Genomic DNA, 22,607 nt, shown 5'->3' on the forward strand with positions numbered 1-22,607 from the left:
AACGTCCAATTTTCGTTTAATTAGTACAGTTTTCATCGGAAAAAAATCGTAAGAGCAAGACTACGCATGCTCGGAAACGAAAAAATACATACAAAACAATTCAACACATTACATCACTTTAGAAGTAGTATTCTGTTGTACGAGGATTTTCGTACATTGAGTAACCTCTTCATTTTCTATATGAGATAGCATGCAACAAAAAACAGACGATTATTTGTCTAATATTCTCTCATTCTGTGTACCAGCCAGTGTGCTCTGCTCCAGCTAGTGTGCTCTGCTTTAAATTACTTTCCTTTACTAATGTGTAGCTAAGCCTTTAAGGTGAATGCAGAGGGATCACTGCTGGCGAGCCAGCCACTGGCGAGCCGGTCATTGACCTGAAACACTGCTCACACTCAATTGCCGAGGTACACATTGCTATAAAATTACTAGATTAGAAAGCTTCTATAGAAATAAGCAAGAAATCACTTTAAAAAAAAAAAAAAAGGATTGCTGCAAAAAAGTTACCCATCTGACATGAAATACAAAGCACTTAGGATCCACTTGAGCTTTGTTGTCACCCTAGGGCAGGACATCAGAACAACCTCCTCCTCATGTCCATAAGGCTGCATGTACACTTGGCCGTGATGTACCACGGCTGCAGAAAAACGACAAACGTGGCAAAATCACAGCTTGACGTGGTTTTGTGGCCATCGGTCAAAATGTTCCTATCCTGAACGTGATTCTTCCATGTTCAGAAGAGGGAGGTTGAGGTAGTTTGAACCTCTCCTAACTGCAGCAGCTCCTAAACTATGCTAAAAGCCTATGTGTACATGGACACATAGGCTTTTATGGAGTTGAGTTTAGGAGCTTTGGCAAAAAAAAAAAAAAAAACCCTAAAAGCTCCTAAACTCAAGTTTAGGAGCTCACAAGATTTCTTGCAGGATCAACCTGTCATTTTTATACACCAATTATTTAATGTTCTATAGTAGTTGTATTTGTTCATTTATTTTTAAGAGAGATTAAAGTAGAACTATAGTAATTTTTTTTTCATTTTGGATACAGCAATGGATGGTTATAACTTCTGTCAGATTTTTGTTGCCCCATCTGTGTCCCATTGCAGAGATTTCCCTTCACTTCCTATCTCATAGACAAACAGGAAGTGAGAGGAAATCACTGCAAATTAACCACTTGCCTACTAGGCCTATTTTTGACATTTGGTGTTTACAAGCTAAAATCAGTTATTTTTGCTAGAAAACTACTTAGAAAACATTCCAAACCCCCAAACATTATATATATATATATATATATATATATATATATAGATTTTTTTTTTTTAGCAGAGACCCTAGAGAATAAAATGGAGATTATTGCAATATTTTTTATCACACCGTATTTGCGCAGCGGTCTTCCAAACGCAATTTTTTTGGAAAAAATTAACTTTTTGGAATTAAAAAATAAGAATCCGGTAAAGTTAGCCCAATTTTTTTCCATAATGTGAAAGATAATGTTACACCGAGTAAATAGATACCCAACATGTCTTGCTTCAATATTGCGCACGCTCACGGAATGGCGACAAACTTTGGTACTTAAAAATCCCCATAGGCGTCAGTTTAAAAATTTCTACAGGTTGCCATCTTAGAGTTACAGAGGAGGTCTAGGGCTCAAATTATTGCTCTTGCTCTATCGATCGCGGCGATACCTCACATGTGTGGTTTGAACACCGTTTACATATGTGGGCGGGGTTTGCATATGCATTCACTTCTGCGCGCGAGCTAACGTGGACAGGGCGCTTACATTTTTATTTATTATTTTTACACCGTTTAAAAAAAAAAAAAAATGATCATTTTTATTTCTATTACAAGGAATGCAAACGTTCCTTGTAATAGAAATAGGCACGACAGGACCACTTTTTTGTGAGATCTGGGGTCAAAAAGTCCTCACATCTCACAAGTACACTAATAAAGATTGAAAAAAAAAAATGGAAAAAAAAAAAAAAGGGACCTTTAAGCCGGTTGCAAGGCAACAACGTTTGCCGTCGCTCCGGTCCTCCAAGACCATAGAGTTGAGTGAGGGCAAGCTTGCCCTCACTCGACATCCTGTCTGTGAGGATCCGGGACCCAATTGTTTTCCCCGCTGCAGGCGGGTCCGGTAAGCGGGGAAAAGGACCGGGACACGGCGGCAGGGGGGGGCATCTCTTCTGCCATCCCGGAAGGGTGATCCCGCGGCGAATTCGCCGCTGGGACCACCCTTATCGGAAAGCCGATCGCCTGCAGTTTAAAAAAATACCAGGGTTATGGCAGCTATCTGTATTTATGTTTAAATGCAGGACGTATATATACAGTGGCCGGTAGGGAGGTGGTTAAGGGAATTTCTTGGGGACCCCAGGTCACCAGAACTAGTGTCCCCGTTGGAGGATTTCCCCTCTATTACTTTTCTGGGAACAATCCAAAATTTGGGATTTTCTTTCACTTTTTACTGATAATGGTAAACAGGACAAATCGAGACCCAATAATGGGGGCACAGACAGCAATAAAAACTGACAGGGGCTCTAATCACTCTGCATTCTATCAAAAACAAAACAAAAAAATTGCCTTTAGTTATACTTTAGGCAATAGATTTACATTGACTCTCTCACCTTCATTAACTGCTCCTCCTGCAGCTGGCGACGTTTTAACAGTTCCTCATCCTCTTCATCCCGGCCGCTCGACCGCCTCCTGGGGTCACCTAATCTCCGAAAATAATATGACAATGAACTTTCTAATATAGTTACCATGCAGTTATCCCACAGTGGTCCAGCCTGCTCATTGGCAAGGAAGAAGCATCAGCAGATCACACAGAATATCCGCTGGGCTGCCGTTCCCAGTAAATTAAAGTGGTTGTAAACCTCAGACATGAAACATGAACAAAGCATATCCCTCCATAGTGTGTCTCAATCTAGAGTACTAAAGCCTGGTACACACTTACAGATTTTTTTTTTGTTCAACCCAGCAGGCTGAACAGAACAAAATGAAGAATTGGGGAGGAGCCGCTGTACTAACTATGCAATGTTAGTACAGCGATCGCCTCTGCTGAGCTATTGTGTTATGATAGGGGGATTGTTTTGGTCATGCCCCTTCAACAGAAGCCGGGTGAACAGCCAGATTCTGTCGGACAGGCGGCCGTACGCATGGGCCAAATGTTAGCCGGTTTCTATTGAACCGGCCAATGCCGCCTGATATTCGGCCCCTGTGTAGGGCCCTTAAGGGGCATTTCTGTCTGCTGTTTCATTCCTCTGTTATCAGCATGAATCACTACTGTCAGCTTTCCTGACACCAAGAGAAAAAAGGTGATGGGGAGGGAGCTCCAGCACACAGCCTGTGATTGACGGACTTAGCTCTGTTCCTGTGTGCTGTATGAAGGGGAGTGTGTCTCCTCCCTCCAATCAGCTCTCGGAGCTCTTCCCACTGAGCTGCAAATTATGTACTTCCAATGGTTGTAGAGAAGAGAAGACTGCAGATAATCAGGTACAACCTATGTAGGAAGATTTGTCTCATCTCTGTGTATCACCTGAGGCCAGTCACTTCACTGGATATATATGAGGGTTTACAAACACTTAAAATCCCATCAGAAATTTCAGTTTAAATAGGCTAAATACAATTCAGATGCATCAAAACAAAAAGGAGTTCAAAGTCTTAGGCCCCGTTCACACTGGGGCGACGCTACTTCCCGGGGCGACCTCACAGGTCGCTGCGCGCTGCTCGCACCCTGACCTCGGAGCGGCCAGCACAGACTTCATAACATTGAAGTCTATGCAGGTCGCTCCGGGTCGCCCCAAAGAAGCTCCGGACCCTTTTTCTAAGTCGGAGCGACTTGTGTCGCTCCTATTAGAACGAGTCCGCAGCTTCTCTATGCCAGGCGACCTACGGCGATCTGTCAGGCGACCAGGTCGCCTGACAGGTCGCCCTAGTGTGAACGGGGGCTTAAAAGTCTGTTTTATTTAGAAAGCATCCACAGCTTGGGAAGAAAAGCCTGTCTCCTGCCAGCATGCTGCAAAGAAAGACCTTTGCTCTCTGGGTGAAAGCAGTGGTCTCTCTGCAGAGGTCTGACACACCCCCTACCGAGTCAGAGATTTAGCTCTATAATCTGCAATGGTCATGCTCCCTGCTGCTTGGAGATCTCTAGCTCTGACTCAGAGGGGGCATGTCAGACCTCTGCAAAGAGACCACTGCTTCCAAACACTGCAAGATCCTTCTCTGCAGCATGCTGACAGGGGGACAGGCTCTCCTTCTCAGGCTGTGGCCACTTTTTAAAAGGCAACTGTAAGACTTGCACATCTTAAATTTTGATGCATCTGGATTGTATTTAGCTGGCTTAAAAAGAAAGTTACGTTGAGCTTAAACAGAGTGCATTCTATATCAACTCATACGCTGGAAACTAGGATCTGACAGGTCCACTTGAAATGTTCCTTATTTATGAAGACTTATTAGGCTTTAGGCTGCATAATATAGAGGGGTGATTGTTCTGGGACAGCCGAGTGTCACTGTATCGGGGGATACGCTGCAGATGGTAAATCCGGATACCATGTGACACATGCCTGGGCCCCCAGAGGCTGAAAACACAACATGTAGGATGCTAAATGAAGAGCCTTCTATATCAATGTGGATATTGTGTCTGGAATGATATATATAGATATATAGTCACACGGAGTGAGACCCCTCCATGGAAACAGACAGCTGTAGATAAGGACTCGGGGAAGGAGTGCATATAAAGCCTGTACTGTGTGCTGCACTGCCATTCATTTAGAATGGCACCCAACATAGAAACACAGAGGTGGGCATTGAACTAAAGCTGCAACTCACCATAACACACACGCCATGCGTTGTGGTGAGCTGTGTTACAAAAAAAAGATAATGTCTGTTTGGTGGGTCCTTCAAAATGAAAGAGCCTCCCTAATGCAGTGCAATTTAACACATGAAATATCACAAGATATAATATATATATATATATATATATATATATATATATATATATATATATATATATATATATATATATATACAGTATTATACACCATGTATACAATGGTTAATAGTTTTCGTATATTTTGAACTCTTATTCTACATTGTAACATTTCACGCATTAAGGAAGCTGCACATATTATATACTATATATATATATATATATATATATATATATATATATATATATATATACACAGTATATATCAAATATACAGTACAGCCTTTTTGGTGAAGACAACCTAAATACTGTTGATACTTATTGATATTTTTTAAACACCTGCTATGGAAAGGCTGCACTGCAGGGATACTGACTTGTGACTAGTGCACTAATTGGCAACTCAGGGAAAAAAACTATTATAAAAAAAATAATATATAAATATATATATATATATATATATATATATATATATATATATATATATATATATATATATATATATATATACACAAATTTTTCCAGTCCACTGGGAATCATACAATTGATCCTGAAACACGATTGGCTGGGCTTCTGGAAATTCTCAGCAGAAGAGATCCACATAAAAATATTCAAGTGAAAAATATGAGTACACAACTGTGCAGACATCAGTTTTCAGTATTATTTCTGCCCCGCTTGAAAGGCATGACTCATGACCAATCATATACACTATAGCAGTGGGAAACTGTGTGGAGCCAAGAGTTTAGAGCTAACTTTAAGTAGGAGTTGGGGCCAAAAGTTTATCTTGAAGACTTCTGTGTCCCCACATCAGGTACATTGTGGCTTAAAGGGGATATATACAGTAATCCCCCGCTCCATCGCGGTTCAGTTTTTGCGGTCCCGGTAATTTGCGGGTTTTTTTGTAATGTTATTTTATATCATTAAAAATTAAATATTTTTGTGTTTTCCATAGCTCTTGCTCTGTCTCTTAGTATCTTTTATGTGTTTAAATGAGTTTCTATTGTTTTAAAAGTGTGTTTAAAGATCTTAAAATGCTTTTACACGTACAGTGACCGTAAAAAAAACATGCCTACAATGCATTTTAATAGGGTTTTTCTATTTCGCGGAATTTTACTTTTCGCGGCTGGGTCCGGAACGTAACCCCCGCAATGGAGGGGGGTTTACTGTAATCAAAACCTTTGTTGTTTTATTTTAGTTTTGAATAGAGTATGAAAGGGATAAATCAACCGTCAAAGGTGGGGTTTCACCTCACTTGTTCTTCTATCGTCCTGGGTGGTCACCAGGACAGGAAATAGGGAAAGTCTACCTAAAGTGGACATTGATTCTAACCTTCCATTTAATCCATAATTAAAAATATATTTGACTGAGGTTGGTCTTTGAGTATTACAGAAAAATGCAGCTTTTAAGATAGATAGATCTACAGATCCTGCAGATACACAAGGTAATTAAAGTGCAGAGAGATCTAAAATCCTTGTGTTCCAAAATAAATGAGTTGAAGGCCAGAAGAATTCAAATATTCTGGTAAATTTCAAGCAGAGTTTAAAATGATCCAGATTCTAACAATGGCTGTAGATCCGTACTTCGGGATCTAAAGATTCCAGCAAATCACACTTTATGAAGCACGAAATACTTACTTAGAGTAACGTGTGATTTGTGGAACACAGAAGGTGGAGAGAAGATGGAAACATAAAGATCAATGTAGAAAGTAGAAGACATATTGTTTGTTTCATGAGTTGTATCACAGTCCACATACACAAGGGGATATTTCAGAAAAAGGTCTCACTTTTAAAACATGACACAACAGGCAAAAAATACACAATACGGCCAAAAGTTTGCTGACACCTGACAATCAAACCTTTCTATAAGCCAAAAGTATGTGGATACCCCCTCTAAATTATTGAGTTCAGATGTTTCCAATGAAGAAGACTGTTAATATTACAGCATACAAAGACAATTTAGAAATCTGTGCTTTTCCAACCTTATGGTAGAAGTTTGGTGAAGAAGACCCTTCTCTGTTCTAACATGTCTGTGCCCCTGTGTACAAAGCCAGCTCCATAAAGACATGGTTTGACCAGATGGTGTGGAGGAACTGGAGTGGCCTGCACAGAGCCCTGACCTCAACTCTACTGAACACCTTTGGGATGAACTGGAATGACAATTGTGAGCCGACATCCAACATCAGTACCTGACTTTACAAACTGGCACAAATTCCCACAGACAAACTTCAAAACATTGTGGATAGCCTTCCCAGAAGAGTGGAGGATGTTATAGCAGCAAAAGGAGGAACCAACTTCATATTAATGGCCATAGTTTTGCAATGGGATGTTCAACAAGCTCATGTAGGCGTAATGGTCAGGTGTCTACAAACCTTTGGACATACAATGTAAATGCTGACTTTCAGCTATAATCTGATCACTGTGGATCTGCAACTATCCATGAACGTTTCAATTTGACAAATGTATTCTTATGGAAATGGAGATGGAATTGGTTAGCCCATAAAGATGATATTACAGTTATGTAATCATCTAAGGGTTTCCCATATCTTAGAGGCTCCATCCATGAGATCGATGCATCTGTGTTCTCAGCTCCACCCAACTGCTATAAGAGACTTCTACATTTTTCGTTACATTTTTCACACATTTCAAACTATATACAGTTGAAGGAGTGAGACTCCTAGTAAACTTGAGCAGAGCAGAAGATTTCAGGGTAGGGGTCTCCAAGATGCATCATGGGAAAAGCAATCCATAGGCTTCCATCAATTACTGAAATACATAAATTCAGATTTTTCCATACCATCTTGTCTACATGGAGTATGTCAGTTTTGAAAAATATCCCCCATTATGTAGGTGTGTGTCTTGTGGAGGAGATACAAACTCAGAAGACACATAATGTGCTTAGCAAGCAATCCCACATCTCATATCTATCAACATCAAGGGTGTAACTTCACCAAAGCAAACGGGACAACTGCGATGGAGCCCAGAGTTGTCTGCCTGTACAGAGAATTATGCAGGAAACAATAGCACATGGCAAGTACATTGTGATACAGTTAATCTATGTATATACAGTATTTTGGAACTCAATCTCTATACACTTGATATGCAAGCAGATAGTATTCTGTATTGGTAGAAGAATTGATCTTTGACTTAGAGATCAGAGAGGCAAGTGTGACCCTAATAGTTTTGTTGTGGGGTACCATCACACGTAGTTACAACTCTGATCAACATTAACAGATATAAAAGACTTTAGTGCTATCAACCCCACCTAATGAACACCATTAAGATATAATGATGCCAGAACACACAGCCTCACCAAACCGGATCTTCAGGGAGGTTCAAAATTACAGCCAGCATATTCCTTAAAACCTCTGCAGATGTGTTTTCCGCTCTGCCAATCCTCCTGGGCCTACCGGCAAAGTTTCATGGGAAGAGAGCCATGTTGTAAACAGTATGGTCTGCCTACCTATGGCGGCGAGTGAGGGTGGGCCTGGCCAGTAGTCGGTCTCAATCTTTGGGACTTCATTGGGCGCTGGAGCGTGGGCAGCCGGAAACTTGGAGGATTTGATGATATCATCGGAGCTGTTGGCGAAGGCTGCCATGGCAGCTGCATCTGGATGGGATCAGGGAGGAATTTGTATGGCTCAGTTGGGAGAATGTGCCAAGGCAGGAATGCCAACCCGTTGCATCATGTGACTAAGAGCCCTGTGCACCAGGACAGTGTGATCCCTTCCCCCTCGCAACCAACTGATCGCCACACTATTCCTAAGAGTCCAGTTCTGACAACTCCCCCCCAAGAGGCCACAATCCTAAAACCCACAGCTCACCAGTCTATAGGATGAGTCTACATTCAAATCTAGAATATTTATTTGTATCAAATTGTCTCCATTGAACTGGACTTGGTATAACGAAAGGGTTTGACATTTTTTGAAACATTATTTAGTGGGTTTGATGCAAGTTTTTTACAATTTTTAAAATATTTTGTCAATAAAATTATCCTGTCGAAGATACCTCATTTCATAGAACGGGTATTCAATCTCCTTCCTCTTGATCCTACAAGCCCCACCTCCCTGGTCTGCCTCTGCCGGACATCACTTCAATTTAGAGGAGTGGAGGGGTGATGGGGAATCTTCATTCGAAACACCAACCAAACAACTAGTACACAACCACACAATGCCATTATGCTCCCAGTGTCTGAAACATGTTAGACTGTGCATCACAGTAGAGACTCTTTGACTGACAGAGCAGAACCTACCACTTACAATCGGATATTTGAGATTTTGGAAAAATATTAAAATATAATTCAGACAGTTATGCTACCAATGCAGTATCTGTAAATAGCAGACTTAAAGGAAATCTTACCCCCCCATCCCCACTAACTGCCCTAAAGTCTTTCAGTTTACATAGGATCCCCGCATGTTTCATGCACACATTTTTAAACGTAAAAAAAAAAAAAAAAAAATGTTGGCCAAGTTTTTCCATGACCCTACTCTACCGACGGAGCCAATGCGTTAATTGGAGACATGGGCGATTTTGCAGAAAATGTGAGCATTCCTCGCTGCGTGATCCTGGAACACTGCAACTCTAGCAAATATTTGTCTCCAGCCCCGAAAGCTGCTTCTGATTTTTAGCAAAACCTTTTCCTTCCCTGCAATAAACTTCACCCAGAAGAGGCCAATAGACTTAATCCAAGAAATTCCATTCAACAGCTTAGAAACTGCTTCTACTTTCTTGGGTTAATTATTTTCAGATTATGAGATTATAAAAGTTTAATCCCAAAAATAGCGTAGTGATAGGCAGGTCAGGGAAACAAACCCTGAAGGTTTTCAACTATTTTGGTAACATAAACCTGTACAGTCTCTTTTACAAGGACCAGTCAGGACAGTATTACGGGATCTGCCACTGCAGTTGGTTGGAAGGTGCAAGTTTTAGGGTTTATCATTTTTTTCTAGGCTTTGGAGAGTCACTGAGCTCAAAACAGTATTCCAAACATTTAAAGTGTAGATTTATGGGGCTAGGGAATGTACAGATACTATAATGAACAAAAATGTTTAGCAAACATACAGTCACTAAATGGGACTAACTGACACCCTTTAATTTAAATTGATTGCAAGAAATGTAATAAATTCAAGAATTGCAATAAAAAAAAAAAAAAAAAAAAATATATATATATATATATATATATATATATATATATATATATGTACATATACACATACATATACACACACTCACTGGTCACTTTATTAGGTACACCTTGCTAGTACAGGGTTGGACCCATTTTCTTCCTTCAGAACTGCCCTAATTCTTGGTGGAATAGATTCAACAAGGTGTTGGAAACATTCCTCAGAGATTTTGGTCCATAGTGACATTATAGAATCACACAGTTGCTGCAAATTTGTCGGCTGCTTATCCATGATGAGAATTTGCCATTCCACCACATCCCATTGGTGCTCTTTTGGATTGAGATGTGGGGAGTGTGGAGGCCATTGGAGTACAGTGACCTCATTGTCATGGTGAAGAAACCAGTGGTGAGATGATTTGAGCTTTGTGACATGGTGCATTATCCTGCTGGAAGGAGCCATCAGAAGATGGGGACACTGTAGTCATAAAGGGATGGACATGGTCAGCAACAATACTCAGGTAGGCCGTGGTGTTTAAACAATGCTCAGTTGGTACTAAGGGGCCCAAAGTGTGCCAAGAAAATATCTCCAACACCATTACACCACCAGCCTGAACCTTTGATACAAGGCAGGATGGCTCAATTAATTCATCCACCACACCAATACACCACCACCAGTCTGAACCGTTGATACAAGGCAGGATGGATCCATGCTTTCATGTTGTTTATGCCGAATTCTGACCCTACCATACGAATGTCGCAGCTGAAATCGAGACTTATCAGACCAGGCAAACGTTTTTTTCCAATCTTCTATTGTCCAATTTTGGTGAGCCTGTGCCAACTGTAGCCTCTGTTTCCTGTTCTTAGCTGACAGGAGTGGCACCGGTGTGGTCTTCTGCTTCTGCTGCTTCAAGGTTTGAGGTGTTGTGCATTAAGAGATGGTATTTTGCATACCTTGGTTGTAACGAGTAGTTTTTTGAGTTACTGTTGCCTTTCTATCATCTCAAACCAATCTGCCCATTCTCCTCTGACCTCTGACATCAACAAGGCATTTTCCTTCATACAACTGCCGCTCACTGGATATTTTCTCTTTTTCGAACCATTCTCTGTAAACCCGAGAAATGGATGTGCGTGAAACTCCCACTAGATTAGCAGTTTGAAATACTCAGACCAGCCCGTTTGACACCAACAACCATGCCCCATTCAAAGTCACCTAAATCCCCTTTCTTCCCCCATTCTGATGCTCAGTTTGAACTTCAGCAAGTCATCTTCACCATGACTAGATGCCTAAATGCGTTGAGTTGCTGCCATGTGATTGGCTGATTAGCAATTTGCGTTACCAAGCAATTGAACAGGTGTACCTAATAAAGTGGCCGGTGAGTGTATATATATATATATATATATACATATACATATACATATACACATACACACACACACACACACACACACACACACACACACACACACACACAAAACAGTCTTTTTTTCTGCAGCAACTCTTTATTTTTTCATCTTCATACGTTCTATGAACATCTGGCCACAATCCCCGTCTCTGAAATTTTACGCAATCTTAATATTTCCTCATAGTCCTAGTTGAGGCTCCAGATTCCATAAAGCCAGAAATTAGAAGCAGTTCTATTCTGGATTTCGTTCACCCCTAAATGCCTTATTTTCTTAAAGGGATCAGCCAGCCTGTCTCAAGATCCATGCATCGTTTTATTTTAAAATATAAAAATGTCACAAAGCAGTCCCACAGAGGTGACAACAGGGAAGACAAAAGTTCACCTCTCTCCCTTGTCCCTAACCTATGACACCACCTAAATCTACGTAAGTGACCACACTAAGGAGAGGATCCCACCTGTTCCTGGTGCACAGTAACCTACAAAGCCTAAAGTACCAAGACAGATCCAAGAGAGGCTCATGCACAAATCAGAACTGCCCAGAAAGTTAGAGGATTATATAGGATTAGTGGCAGAGGAGAAGGAGGGGGGATCAGGCAGGAGCCCTAAACAGCTGACCATGTGCTGGGGATACAGCTACTAATCAAACCATCCTTTCCCTGTGTCTTCTAAACTAATGATGCTGACAGATGCAGTATATTCTATCGCTGTGTGTATGTGCATATGTGTGAGTGCATGAGTAATGACAGGAAGGGAGAAAAGAAAAGTTAAAGAAATCATGAATGTATAAGGAAAAAAGGGAAACAAAGGGAAGTGAAAGCAAGGGAATCGAAAAGAAAGGATAGGAAGGGAAAGGAGAAGAAAGAAAAGAATGGATAGGAAGGGAAAGGAGAAGAAATAAAATAATGGTTAGGAAGGGAAAGGAGAAGAAAGAAAAGAAAGGATATGAAGGGAAAGGAGAAGAAAGAAAAGAAAAGATAGGAAGGGAAAGAAGAAGAAAGAAAAGAAAGGATAGGAAGGGAAAGGAGAAGAAAGAAAAGAAAAGATAGGAAGGGAAAGGAGAAGAAAGAAAAGAAAAGATAGGAAGGGAAAGGAGAAGAAAGAAAAGAAAGGATAGGAAGGGAAAGGAGAAGAAAGAAAAGAAAGGATAGGAAGGGAAAGGAGAAGAAAGAAAAGAAAGGATAGGAAGGGAAAGGAGAAGAAAAAAAAGAAGGGATAGAAAGGGAAAGGAGAAGAAAGAAAAGAAAGGATAGGAAGGGAAAGGAAAAGAAAGAAAAGAAAGGATATGAAGGGAAAGGAGAAGAAAGAAAAGAAAAGATAGGAAGGGAAAGAAGAAGAAAGAAAAGAAAGGATAGGAAGGGAAAGGAGAAGAAAGAAAAGAAAAGATAGGAAGGGAAAGGAGAAGAAAGAAAAGAAAAGATAGGAAGGGAAAGGAGAAGAAAGAAAAGAAAGGATAGGAAGGGAAAGGAGAAGAAAGAAAAGAAAGGATAGGAAGGGAAAGGAGAAGAAAGAAAAGAAAGGATAGGAAGGGAAAGGAGAAGAAAGAAAAGAAGGGATAGGAAGGGAAAGGAGAAGAAAAGTAAGGGATGGGTCTAAAAGGAAAGAAAGGGAAATGGAAAGGAATTGAACATAAAGAAAGGGAAAAGGAAAGAAATGGAAAAGAAAAAAAGAGAAAAGAAATGAAGGGAAGAGGGGAAAGGTAAGCAGAGAGAAAAAGGAAAGGAAGCCAAAGGAAATGATAGGAAGGTAGCGGAAGAGATAGGAGAGGAAAGGAAAGAAAAAGGAAAAAAGGAGGAAAAATTAATGGAAAAGAAAGGAAAGGAAGAAAAAAGAAAGGTAAGGGGAAAGAAAAAGGCGAGAAGAGAAAGAAAAGAAAAGGCAAGGGAAGAAAAGGTAAGGAAAGAAAATTTAAAGCAAGGGAAAGAAAAAGAAAGGAATGGGAATGAAAATGAAGGAAAGGGAGAGGAGGGGAGGATAAAGGAATTGAAAGAAAAGGAAGGGAAAGGAAGAAAAGGGAAAGAAAAGGAGGAAAGAGGAAAGGGAAGGTAAGGAAAGAAAGAAAAAGGTAAGTTAAGGACAGAAAAAGAAAGATACAGAGAAAACGGAAAAGGAGAACAATGGAATAAAAGGAAAAAACAGAAAAGGAATAGAAAGCAAATGCAAAAATCAAAGGAAAGAAAGGGAAATTAAAAAAGGAAAAAGGGAAAAAAAAGCAAAAGGAGAAGAAAGGGAAAAAAAGGAAGTTGGAAGGAAAAGAACAGAAAGAGAAGCAACGTAAAGTTGAAAGGAAGAAAAAGGAAAGGGGCTGAAGGGAAAGCATTCCAAGACAGGAAAGAAGAAAAGTAATGTAAGGTAAAGGAAGAGAAACAAAAGAAGTTACAATGTACAAAGGGAGGGAAAGGAAAAGGAAGACAAGGAAAAGAAAGTTGTAAATGAAGAAGCAGTGAGGAAGAAATGAAGGGCAAATAACAGGAAATCAGAATGTTGGACAAATAAACTTTTTTAGTTGTAATGTGCACATGTATCTTTATGTGGCTCTGGTGCTCTCTGGTGGTGATTTGTGATTTTACACACATACAGGACCCTGAAGCCCTATGGAGAGACTGAGTGCATTGCACACTATATAAAAGAGTATTGAAAGCATAGACAGAAGTCTTTTTTTCTATTATTTGTATTTACAGGCCTAGTGTGTGCAGAGAACACATTTCTATTCTGTAGTGTAAAGCTCTTGCGCTATCTTCAATAACAATCAATATGACCTCAAACAGCTGGCAAACGCAATTTTAGCCAATACCTAAGTTATAGCAAAAATGGAAGATACGAATAAAGTGCTGCGCTGTGAGATATAAGTGTTGTAAAATGATGAAACAATGAAAAATATGGATCACATAAATGAATAATAGCTTAATAAATCCCTGCCGATCAATAACAAAATGATTAATATTAAATAAGTGATAAAACATATACAAAGTGAAAGGGAGGGGTGACTGTTGGATCAAAACCTGAATGAATGAATGAAGTGTCTTACACCATGTGACAAAATCACACTGACAATACTAAATATGGTTGATGATGTGATCTTCACGTGATGAAAAAATATCTCTCTCTTGTGTCACCATAAAGTGTGGATCTTCATTGCAAGTGTCACCTATACGTGTACAGGCCGCTCACCTTACTGCTGTAAGATAACAACAAAAAGAGGCTCTTTAACTGCTTATCCTGGATTTTTTAATGCTCCTAAAACGATGCTTAATGGCGTCTGGGTTCCCTTTTTTTTTTAGTGCAGGAGTCACTCGATTTTTTTATATGGGGGCAAGAGGGTAAACAAACTCCATAGCGTATTCCCATTTTAAAAGTTTTATTAAAACATTTGTGCTGAAGTATTCACTTCTATTAAAATGACAGAGGTATCCTATCCACGGGCAGCGAGCTCGTCTGTACAACACTTCCGGCATACCGTAGCCCTACGCGTTGCATCACTACACATGACTTCTTCAGGGGATGATACACGTGACTTCTTCAGGCGATGAAGAAGTCGCGTGTAGTGGTGCAATGCGTAGACCTATGGTATACCGTAAGTGATGTACGGACGAGCTCGTTGCTCGTGGGTATGATACCTCTGCCGTACTTCAGCACAAATGTTTTAATAAAACCTTTAAAACAGGATTACGATATGGAGTTTGTTTACCCTTTTACCGCCATATACTGTATAAAAACGAGTGACTCCTGCACTAAAAAAGAAGGGAACCCAGACATCATTAAGCATCGTTTTGGTAGCATTGAAAATCCAGGATCAGCAGTTAAAAAGCCTCTTTTTGGTAGCATTGAAAATCCAGGATCATCAGTTAAAAAGCCTCTTTTTGTTGTTACCTTACAGCAATAAGGTAAGCGGCATGTACAAGTATAGGTGACACTTGCACTGAAGATCCACACTTTATGGTGACACAAGAGAGATAGATTTTTTTCATCACTTGAAGATCACATCATCAACCATATTTTGTATTGACAGTTTGCTTTTGTCACACAGTGTAGGACAGTATTCACATTTTGATCCAACAGTCACCCATGCCTTTCAATTTGTATATGTTTTATCACTTATTTAATATTAATTATTTTGTTATTGATCGGCAGTGATTTTTTAAACGATTATTCATTTCTGTGTTTCATATTTTTCATCTTTTTACAACACTTATATCTCACAGTGCAGCACTTTATTTGTATTTTACATTTCTATTTCATTTTTTTGTGTTATCCTTCTACTCTATATGCATCTCTTTCTCTTCCCTGATTTATTTATTTATTTATTTTTATATTAAAATGTAACAATAGAGACATGCTAAGGTATCCTGAATTTCATAGAGGTGTTAAAGAGTGGGAGTGCAGGAAATGAGAAGAACAGACTAAGCCAAGTGCCCAGAAGCGCTTTGTGGGATTGAGGAAGCTAAGTACTTACTGAGAAAATACGATGAGGCCGCGGGGCACATATCATGTTAGGAGGGTGACACACACAACACACCATAAAACAAAATAAAACAAGACAATGTTACAGAGATATGAGATGGGATGGTAGAGATTCATACTTTTACAGATATTTGGAGCTGTAGGGGACATTGATCAGTCTGTACACATCCAGCCAGAAATCAGAAAGCACATGGTGGAATTTCTTGCTAAACCAAAGTCTTTCTAGGCTTAGGAGACCCAACCATCATTGATTAGTAGGATTTCCCACCAGACTCCAATCAACGACTGAAACTAGTTCCAGTCACAATGAAATGACTGGCTGTTTTGGTTAATTTGGTTCTACCACAACAACGATTTGGGGACATTTTTGGGCTAAATGTTACCCACTGAGTGCCAACAGCAAGAAATCTGCAGTCTCACACCCAAATTTGGGTATACCTGGTTAAAACTTTACAAAAAAAAATACATTTTTATACATTATTATAATTTTTTTTTTACTTGTGCATCTCCATGACAATAACAAGTGGGAGTTTAGGGTGATGGGGGGGGGGGGGGCGCTCTTACATTTGATTAGGTATTAAGGATCTACGTTTAATTAAATAAAAGTCATCCATTTTTAGGAAGCAAGATATTGGTTGCGCTAAGCCACGCAGTGTTGGTGGGACCACTGAGAAGATGGACATGCCTCTGGACATGCAGAGGCCAAGCCGCAAACGCACAGCAAAACAGGCAGAGATCATTTACCTGCAGTTCAGGGAAAACTTTACCTTGCTGTTTGTAGATAGGGGGCTTTCGGTACATGTTCACGCCTTGGTCTGCGGAAAGAAAGAAAGAATTTGTTAGCCAGCACCAGAAACTCCAAGAGGTGACAGAGAAAATACAACAACAACGGCTTTGTAATTTAGTGTCGGTTCACACTGATCCGACACGACTTCGGGCGACTAATGCCGTCGCCTGTGCACCGCGACTTTGGCACGGCTTGCAACGACTTCACATAATGGAAGTCAATGCAAGTCGCTCCGACTTTGCAAAGAAAAAGGTGCAGGGACCTTTTTCTAAGTCGGAGCGACTTGAGTCGCTCCTATTAGAACGGTTCCTATTGCACAGCATGGACCGTTACTTGTCAGGCGACCAAGTCGCCTGACAAGTCGGAACAGTGTGAACCGCCACTAAGGGTAATATTGAGAAAGTCGTTTTTGCCACACTACACATAAAACAAACAGATGCCATAAAAACTGCAGAGACATCATCATATATTATTGGCAAAAAAGACACAAGACAGATGGAGACACAGCGGTGGAGACACGAAGCATGGAGGAACAGAACAAAAATGTATGTTTCTTCTTTGACAAACATTTGTTAAGTAACAACTTGCAACTATTTCAAGAGACAACTTGAGCTGCAGGCAAAATACCATCCGGCTGGGTGGATGAAGCGTTTCAAAGGGCTTATGATAAAACCATTTTTCTCCCTGTTTTATTAATTTTTTTGGCCATTTGATGTACTAATATTAAAACCTTTTATAAGTTCTATAAACACCTAAACTGGGGAGTGCAAAACCTGGTGCGGCTCTGCATATGAACCAATCAGCTTCTTACTTCAGCTTGTTCAATTAAGCTTTGACAAATAAAGCTGATTGGTTTCTATGCAGAGCTGCCCCAGATTTTGCACTCTCCAGTTTTAGCAAATCAACCCCTTAGACGCCTTTCACACGGGCTTTCCGATCCGGTCTGCCTGTCGGTTTTTCAGGCGGATCTGATCGGATGCTCTATGCACCCCTATGGAGCAGCGGATGTCAGCGGAGACATCTCCGCTAACACCCGCTGCCATCTGATCTGGTCCGTGAAATCCGGACGGACCCTATTTTCCATCCTTCTGTCGGATTGGATGAAAATGGACAAGCGGTCCGTTCTCATCTGACCTCCCATAGAGGAGAGCGGGGCTCTGACAGCTCCATCTCTGCACACAGAGTGGAGACGTAGCTGTCATCCGCCTGCTCAGCGGGGATCGGCGGATCGATCCTCGCTGAGCAAACCGGAGTCCGTCAAGCGCACCGCCCGTGTGAAAGCAGCCTTAGACTTATTAGACCCGATCCACACTAGAGCGACTTGTCAGGCGACTTGTCAGCCTGACAAGTCGCGCTCCCTCGCGGTCCATTGACCGCTACAGGACCCGTTCTAATAGGAGCGACACAAGTCGCTCCGACTTAGAAAAAGGGTCCTCTACTACTTCGGGGAGACCTCGGAGCGACTTGCATAGACTTCCATTATGTGAAGTCCCTGCAAGTCGCTCTGAAGTCGTGGTGCATGGTAATGCATAAGTCACCCCCGAAGTAGTACAGAGTCGTGTCGCCCCAGTGTGAACTGACTCTTAGGGCTGTGCATTTTTGGGTACCCTTTTGCAGATGCGCACAATGCAAAATGTAAACGTAAAACACAATCTGAGCTACAACTATGAAAAAAATTAGCTGAACTCCAATGCTGTAGCAGTTTGGTAAAGCGGCATTAAATCCAAAACCAAAAATGGGATATACTGTAGCTTACTGATCATTAGAAATGGTTGCTGTAAATATTTTCCTTTTTTTTAGACTTTTTTCCCCCCTGTGTTCACCTGGTGATCTGGCCAGTAACACGCTTCTTATATTAGTGCGCCCCTGTGGACAGCAGCATTGTCAGTCAAGGGGGATGGAGGAGTGTGAGATGTAAATAACATGATATCCCTGAATCTCCCACTAGGGGAGACACGGTCATATGGGGGATTTTTAGCGTACCTAGCAAAATAGTACACAAAACAGCAATGTGCCTAAAAACAACATTTATTATACACAGGTTAAAATCAGGGCGTAAGTCTAAAAATATGTAAAAAAAACGCTGCCAAATTCGATATACAACAGAGCCAAAGGCGAAGGTGAGATCGATGCGTTTCACCCAATTTGAGCTTCTTCAGGATCCACTTGGTGTTCACAATATATTAACCCAAAAAAGCAGATGGAGCGGAAGGTTGATGGGGCAATTAGCTCACAGTAAATATACCAACAGGATGATATCAAGAGAGTTGATAGTTTTCCTTACACAGGAGAATAGGTCAGGATAATGTATAGGGAAGGAATGAAAGTCACAGCCATAGATGGAAGCCCCACCAGCCATCCATATGGATCACAAAAAGCGCCAGCCCTGCATACAGCCAAAATAGCATTAGGTGCCGTAGAATCTGCCTGGATTAAAAAATGGCAACAAGTGATAGATGTACTAGCAGATTTAAACACACTCACAAATTGTAACGAAACTCCAGCTAGTACTTTATAAGCAGTTAAAGCAAATGTTTTTTCCTGTTGGGATAAAGATTTTACATACATAAATAAAAGCTGACCATTGTCAGCACCCTTGGCAGGGGTAAGTGGTTTGTCTCACCTTTGTAACTGATACATTCTGCTGGAGAGCTTGTTCTTTTGAAAAACAACAGACTAACTGGCTGGATCACCAGATGAAAGTAGAAGAAAGAAAGCCCAAAAAAGAAAATCAATGCAGCCATGGCCTTTAAGAAATTGCAATTTAATGAATGTTTTCTTTTGGATTTAATACCACTTTAATCGGAGTGGTACTATTGGGGGTATATAAACTCAGTGTTAAGAAATTGTACACAGGAAAAATAATTTGTTAAACCATAAAAAAATAAAAAAAACAGTTGCATTTGAAAATGCAGAAAGCTAACTATGTAATGTGCAATATAATGTACTATGTAGCCAACTATATAACTTACTTTATAAGAGAATACTATAGATGTAAGGATGTAGTGTGGCACCGTGTGATACCATTATGCTGGTCATACATGTGGCAATTTGATAAAGTAGTAGTGGTTTTATATAACCACATGGGTTTGGAATTGCCCCGACTGAACATGGCAGAAAAATCTGACTCCTCTTCACAAAATTGCCATGGTGTTCTCCCATTTTTTATTCCATTGCAATCCAACCTTTCAATAAACTGTATAAAGGATATGTGCACTTGAAAACAAAGCACACTTATCCCTTTCATCCATTTACCCTGACTTAACCAACCCCTTCCTACACAGATTTATAGACACCAGAGGCCAGGGCCATCAGATCGAAGGTAAGTATGCATCTGAGGAGGGGAAGAGTGAGTAAGGTTAGGTCAGGGTAAAGGGGCAATTAGGATAAGTGCATTTATCCTATATAGCTGTACCGCCTGACTTCATTATCGACCGAGATCTAGTGGTCAATGGAAATTGTGGGTGGCAAATTGCTTCATATCTGGTGAATACTTGCTATAGTATTTGCGATTCCAAGTGGATTGAATGGGGTTGAAACTGACTGACAACTGTCATCAGTATGTAAGGTCTATACATTTTTTAAAACCACTTTGAGTCCAGACATTGCGGAGTCATATTATACTTAAGGGGAAGGATGGAGTGTGTGAACGCATTAGCTCATTTATATTATTGGTAATTCAATAAGCTATCCTTTTGGACTCTATAACCAATGATAAAGCACCCTTTCTTTCTCAAGACCTCCTCATCTGTTTGGGGGTGATTTTATCCCATGCCCCTCCTTTAACTTTTCCATCAAGGTCATTAGCGCAACTATCAGTCCCTTCTTTCATACCAGTGTGCTCGTGTAGTTCTGGACTTTAGACTTTTTCTTTGGACTGCAAATCTAATCACTGTCCAAATCTTGCTGACTTCACCTCTATAACATTTCCAAAACAAGCTCCTTTTTAACCAATGAAACCACCAAACTGCTAATTCACTCTCTACCCTTGACTACTGCAACTCCCTCCTCGGTGGCCAATTTCTTCATAGGCCGTACCCCCTTCAGTCTATCATGAATGCTGCTGCCACACTCATACACCTATTAATTGCTCAGCGTTCACCACCGTTCTCTGTCAATCCCTTCATTGGCTTACTCTCACCCAACAAATAAAGTTCAAAATACGTATCACAACATACAAAGCCATCTAAAACTCTGCCCCAAGCTACATCACCAGCTTCATCCCAAAATATCACCCAAGCCGTTCTTTTTTCTCCTCTGAAGACCCCCCTGCTCTCTAGCGTCTTTGTTCCCTCCTCACAATGCTCACATCCAGGACTTCTCCACAGCCTCTTCCATCCTCTGGACCTCCCAACCCCAATCTGTCCAGCTATCTCCTACTCTGATCACCTTTATGGGATCCATTAAATGTAATCTCTTTAGGGAAGCCTATCCCATCTCCGCCTACCTACCTAACAAATAAACTTTTACTTTATCTAGCAACTCATCCCCCCACAGTTAATACCTTTTGTATCACTCCTACCACGCATTCAGATTGTAAGCTCTTACAAGCAGGGCCCTCCTAACTCTACTGAACTGTGTTGTAACTGTACTGTCTCCCTTTATTTTGTAAAGCACTGTATAAACTGTTGGCACTATATAAAAGCTGTATAATAACGATAATAATAATAGGAGCCTCATCAAGTGAATAAGCTTAATAAATAAGATGGTCACTCTTATGGCCTCTTATGGATGCACTCCATTTGCTACATGTATGTCCAGCTTTATCCTGACTATCTCTGACCCTCAAAATATAGCTATTAACCCCAACCTAATCTCTAAATCCAAGACTATACCTACAGATATTCTTAAATAATACAATGGATGACTTGCAATAATTGATGGAACCATGAATTCTGGGCTCTACCAGAAAATCCTGAAGGAGAAAGTATGGCCATCGGTTCCTGACCTCAAGCTCAAGAACACTTGGGTTATGCAGCAGGACAATGACCCGAAACACACCAGCAAGTCTACCTCTCAATGGCTCAAAAAAACAAAATAAAGGTTTTGGAGTGGCCTAGTCAAAGTCCGGACATAAAACTGATTGAAATGCTGTGGCATGACCCTAAACAGGCCGTTCATGCTCGAAAAACCCTCCAATGTGGCTGAATTTCACATAGGGCCAGGCAAATTTGTCCAGTTTATTTTTCCCCTAATAAATGAAATCATCATGTAAAAACTGCACTTTGTCTTTACTCGGGTTATCTTTGTGTAATATTAAAATTTGTTTGATGATCAGAATCATTTAGCAAAAAATAAATAAAAAATCAGGAAGGGTGCAAAAACTTTTCCCTAGCACTGTATATCATTTTTTTCTACCTTCAACTAAAAGCTGTCCTCGAGCTCCAGACAGCAACTTTGCCTAAGTGGAGATGATGTCATCAGTCTGCTGCAGGCAGGAGAAAGCATTTCCCCCTCTCCCCGCCAAGTGTTTGCCATCAGACTGAGGACATCTTGTGTCAGTAAAGAGGTACTGCAGGGGAGAGCTCTGGTGCTCTGTATTGAAATTGAATATCACAACAAAAGCTTTTTTTTTTTTTTTTTCTTTTTTTGCTTTAAATGGGCTATTCATTTTTACCTTGTTATTTTTGGCTGGAGTTCTGTTTTTAATATTTTCCTATTAATTTAGACAGGAAAATACAGAGTGCAGAGACAGACTAATGCATATTTGGGCATAGGACGAAGGACAGTGATAGACCTTGGCACTGAACGCATTGATGGCTGAGACCTTTTCCTGTTCCCATCCATCAGCACATGATCCTGCAAATTAAATTTCCAGTTCCAGGTGGAGTTACGCTTTAAAGTACTCCATCTGTAAGTGGGTATATCCTGTAAATGTTGGCTTTGCGGGTCAGACTAACTATGGGATCGCCAACCAACCTGCC

The 22,607-nt window shown here is 40.5% G+C and overlaps 1 protein-coding gene across 1 annotated transcript in view; it reads right to left on the reverse strand.

Annotated features, from left to right (window-relative positions):
- The window catches only part of ABLIM1 (actin binding LIM protein 1), a 415,530-nt gene that overhangs the window by 46,195 nt on the left and 346,728 nt on the right, over window positions 1–22,607 (reverse strand). The window contains exons 14-15 of the mRNA XM_082267949.1: window positions 16,664–16,711; window positions 2,618–2,706 (exon numbers count right to left, since the gene is read on the reverse strand). Coding sequence (XP_082124075.1) covers window positions 2,618–2,706; window positions 16,664–16,711 — 137 coding nt within the window. The remainder of the gene's footprint in view (window positions 1–2,617; window positions 2,707–16,663; window positions 16,712–22,607) is intronic.

This window comes from Pelophylax lessonae (assembly GCF_965119305.1).
Source record: "Pelophylax lessonae genome assembly, chromosome: 9".
Lineage (NCBI taxonomy): Eukaryota > Metazoa > Chordata > Amphibia > Anura > Ranidae > Pelophylax > Pelophylax lessonae.